The following is a 4,147-nucleotide window of genomic DNA, read 5'->3' on the forward strand; positions in this document are numbered from 1 at the left end:
AGGTGGGGGGAGGGTATAGGAAACTTTCGGGATAGCATTTGAAATGTAAATAAAGAAAATAATAATAATAAAAAAAAAAAGAAAAGGCCAGCATGTTAGATGAAGGATGAAAATAGAAACACCATGTTTATCGGTCTAGAGGTCTCTTAGCACTAGAGGTCACCAGTTACTTTCTCCTCCTGGAAACCCGAGAGCCTCACACTGGAGTTACTGAGCAACCAGTGATGTCCTGGAAGCTGCCTCCGGTGTGGTCTCCTACAGCTCCCGACCTGTCCCAGCCTACTGCAGACTTGTGCCTGGTCAGCCCCCAAACCGAGTGTGGCTCCCCTTCTCTGCAACTCGTTTCTCATCCGTGAGATGCAGTATGATGTATGTCCTTGCTGGACTTTGTGCTCAGAACTCTCATGCCTCTGTTCCAGAGGGTAATGTCACCATCTGACTCCTGCATCTTGCTTGCTCTAAGGAGATGGCATGCAAGCGCAGATCCTGGCACACTGTAGGTCTGCAATCAGCCATCCGGAAAGGCAGGATAGATTAGCAGACTGCAATGAACTAGATAAGAGAGAATGCAGTTTGGTTCTTATGTCTTCGCACAGGCACTCCCTTGACCAATCACCCCTGTGCACCAGAGCAGTGCGGTGTAAGAATGGGAAAAGCAGACTTTGTTCTCTAATGTACCTACCCACAGCCCAACCGTCACATAGGCTGCTTTGTCTGATCTGGACTCCTGTAGCCTGGGCCTCAGAAAGCATGGAGAGAGGTTGCCTAGGACTTACCTGCCAAGCCCAGCTCCTCTTGGCTCCCCATACCTTCCTTACATACCTTCTGTGATGGAACACTCCTTTAAACTCCAGGGAGGCTCCCTATGTTCCTGAAAGGGCCTCTTCTGAGCCCTGTTACAAAGGCTTCAGAGGAGTTCACACATCCACTGGGCTGATTCTGCCCTTTATTCATGGCTCTGCCTGAGTCCATTGCACCAACGGCTGTGACTGACCTCTGATTAAGAACTCAATTCAACACAACAAGCACCAACTGTATTTTAAACACTACTCAGCCCCTGGGAAGGGGGCAGTGGAACCATGGCATCTTCTGGACCTCTGGAAGTCACTGACAATATGGGCAGAGAACAATACCCTGCAGCACTTAACCCATGGTCAAAAGGGCAGAGGTGTCTGATAGGTCCTGGATGGGGAAGATTCTACTCCTTTGCCCTATACTGAGCCGGTACTCAGGCTCAATACTTAGTACATCTGAAAGCATAATATCAAACAAGCATGTACACAGAATGACTGGGGCAGCGATGATCCAGCCCTTTCTGTGACCAGCTGGGACCAAGTCCAAGGTGAGAAGACCTATGAGCCTTTGGAGATGTCCCTAAACTCCCCAAACCCCACACACCAGCCAGTTCTCAACTTTCTGCACTTTATCCCCCAGGAGGCTAAAATGCTTCATGCTTTCAGCCTCCTAAGTCTTTTAAAATAAGCCAGTCCAAAACAATTTCCCTCCCTCAAGACAGACCCTGTATTTCCAAAAGTATCAAACACGGGTGAGCATTTGGGGATGGGGGTGGGGGGTGGAGAGGAGATGAGACTGAAGCATAGAAAGTAAAGAGACCACACAGCTGCTTAGAGAGATTTCCACTGCCCAGCATTGATAACAGGAGCCAACACAACCCAGCCAACCTCTGTGCCCTGTCCTATGCTAATACACACTCCATTTATTCGTTGGCAAGGCCTGTGGTCAGCCTGCCTTTTTCTGCTCCCACCCGCATGCTGTTGTCTACTCAAGAGGCTTCACGTCCTTACAGTATGGACAATCCAGCCATAATTCGTTCACACCTCCACAACACAGCCACCAGATAGCCCTGTGGGGGGGGGGGGACAGGCTGCACCACTGCAGGTGGGCTGGAGGCTGTCTGACCAGGAAACTGTGGCTCCCATCACCCAAACCATCTGTCTGTAAAAGGGAAGTGACTTTAGAAAAGCCCCCAGGACACTCTGCATGGCAGAAGAGTGAGGAGCACTTAAGAGGATCTAAGGCAGGTGCTGCTTGAGGTCAGCATCTTATCATCCATTGACAGTAGTGTCGGAAGGGACTGGAGTAATGTTTTAAGATGAGCTAAGATGAGCTCCCTTGCTTTGTAAATATGAAAACTGGGAGCCAGAGAATGAAGCGGACAAGCCCGAGTTCACAGCGCTATGGAACCAGGTTCTCAAACATATCATGTGGTCAGTAACTTATTCTGTCTTCATGTCTAGTTGCATTTGATTGAACAGACGGACACCACAACCGCCAAACACGTATACCCCGACTTCTAGGGACCCCCCCCCATCGTACCTCCTCTCCACTTTAACTATACTAGGCATCTGAATTTGCAGGGCTCTGAAGCGTTGCCGGTCTTGATTTTTCTATGGAAAACTGAGACTCAAATGCAGGGCACAATTTGTTCCAAGGAACCAAGGAACCTGAACAACTGTGGTTAGAAGCAGAGCCTACATGGTCCTTCTGGCGGTCCATTGCCTGCTTGTTACCTGAGCTGACCTGGTGAGACCTACCAGAGGCCCAGACTTGCAAAGTCTGTGACAGCACCCCTCCTTCCTGCACCTCCTCCCACCAGCCTCTCACCTGCCCGAGGCATGTTGCTCCAGGTACTGCTTCCAGCCAGGGCCCAGCTCATTGGGCTTGAGGTTGGGGTCTATGATGAGCTCCCAGCTGTCTGCTGGTTTTGCCACCTCCATCTTCTCATAGAAGACCTTCTTCCACTCACAAGTGGTCAGGCTGGTGGACATGGTCCTGTTGGCTGGGGTAGAGGGTGAACTCGGCCCAAGGAAGAACAGAAAGCTTAGATAGATGCAACCCAGGCAGTCTCTGTGGTCCTAAAAGCCTTACCCACAAGAGCCAGCTTCCTCTTTTGTCACCCTGGAACCTGTTACTATGACAGCCAGGCAGGTACCAGGAGCCAGGGATAGGGAGAAGGGAAGCCTCGGGGGAGAGTTTCAGGGTCCTGAGCTAGACGGCAGAGGCAAACTGAACAGTGATGCTGACTAGGTTGAGAAAGCAGACAGGAAGTGAGATCCAACCCATGGGCTGGTGGAGGTTCCCTAGAGGACAAGGGCTATGTGGTGGCCCCTTTTCACCCCATTGTTCTTCCCTGCTTTCTCCAGCCATGTGCCATGGCAACCATAATACCCTAAGGAGCCCAGCAGAAATAGGATGGAGATGTGGGACCTGATGCTCCCACACTCCCGACGCATTGTGGCCATTGTTTGCCATGTGCTAGCCACAAGCTACTTCATCTGTGTCCTAGCCAAGACAGACCAGAAAGCAGGCTTCCGTAACCCCCAAGTGGTCATCCACAATTCAGATCCAGGCCTTCCTAAATGATGCCTACCCCTTTAATTATCTCGAGAGTATTAAGCTCCTAACATCGTGATTAAGGGAGAAGCGACAAGTGACATGTCGCTCTCCCTTCGCTGGAAAATTCTCAATCCGGTTGGTGAGACAGGAGTAATTTAATATACCGTGAAAAGCACAGTGATAACAGTTCACACTCCAGGGTTGCCACAGTCACTCCCTGCTCCCAGGGCTCATGGATGCTGCTGCTAGGGGATCTATTATCTTCTGAGCGGCAGGCTGAGCTGCCTCAGCTGCTGCAGAGCGGACAACAGAGAGCCGAGGCTTCCTGACACCCAAGTTCTATTTTTTAGAGACCAGAGGCTGTGGTGCTATACCCGGTTCTGCCCCAGACATTGTGAGGTTTCTGTGATGTCTGTAGTCCAACCCCTGCCACTTCTTTAACCTGAAGCTCCAGGTTCTAGTACTGTGGAGACAGCAAAAGTAGGCAGAACTAAAAAGGGTAGCTAGGTGCCGGAAGTTATCAGTGCTGGGTTCCACATTTGTCATGTGCCTCTCTATGTTCTCTGTGTGGGGTAGGGACAGAAGGATGGCCACTGGACATCCTTCAACTCAGAGAAGTGTTCTTCCACTAGCTTTGCGTTAACCTAGAGAAAGAACAAATCTGTTCTGTAAAGACATCAAGAACTACTGATTTCTGGTTTCTTTACTGGCCTCAACTCAAATTCCAACACCTCAGCCCTCCTTCCCTTTTTTTTTTTTTTTTTTTTTTTTTTTTTTTTTTTTTTTTTTT

At 49.8% G+C, this 4,147-nt stretch overlaps 1 protein-coding gene across 1 annotated transcript in view; it reads right to left on the reverse strand.

Annotated features, from left to right (window-relative positions):
* The window catches only part of Rtp2 (receptor transporter protein 2), a 4,715-nt gene extending 1,926 nt beyond the window's left edge, over positions 1-2,789 (reverse strand). The window contains exon 1 of the mRNA XM_021210082.1: positions 2,626-2,789. Coding sequence (XP_021065741.1) covers positions 2,626-2,789 — 164 coding nt within the window. The remainder of the gene's footprint in view (positions 1-2,625) is intronic.
* Positions 2,790-4,147: the final 1,358 nt, after the last annotated feature.

This window comes from Mus pahari, chromosome 12, assembly GCF_900095145.1.
Source record: "Mus pahari chromosome 12, PAHARI_EIJ_v1.1, whole genome shotgun sequence".
In the NCBI taxonomy this organism is placed as follows: Eukaryota; Metazoa; Chordata; class Mammalia; order Rodentia; family Muridae; genus Mus; species Mus pahari.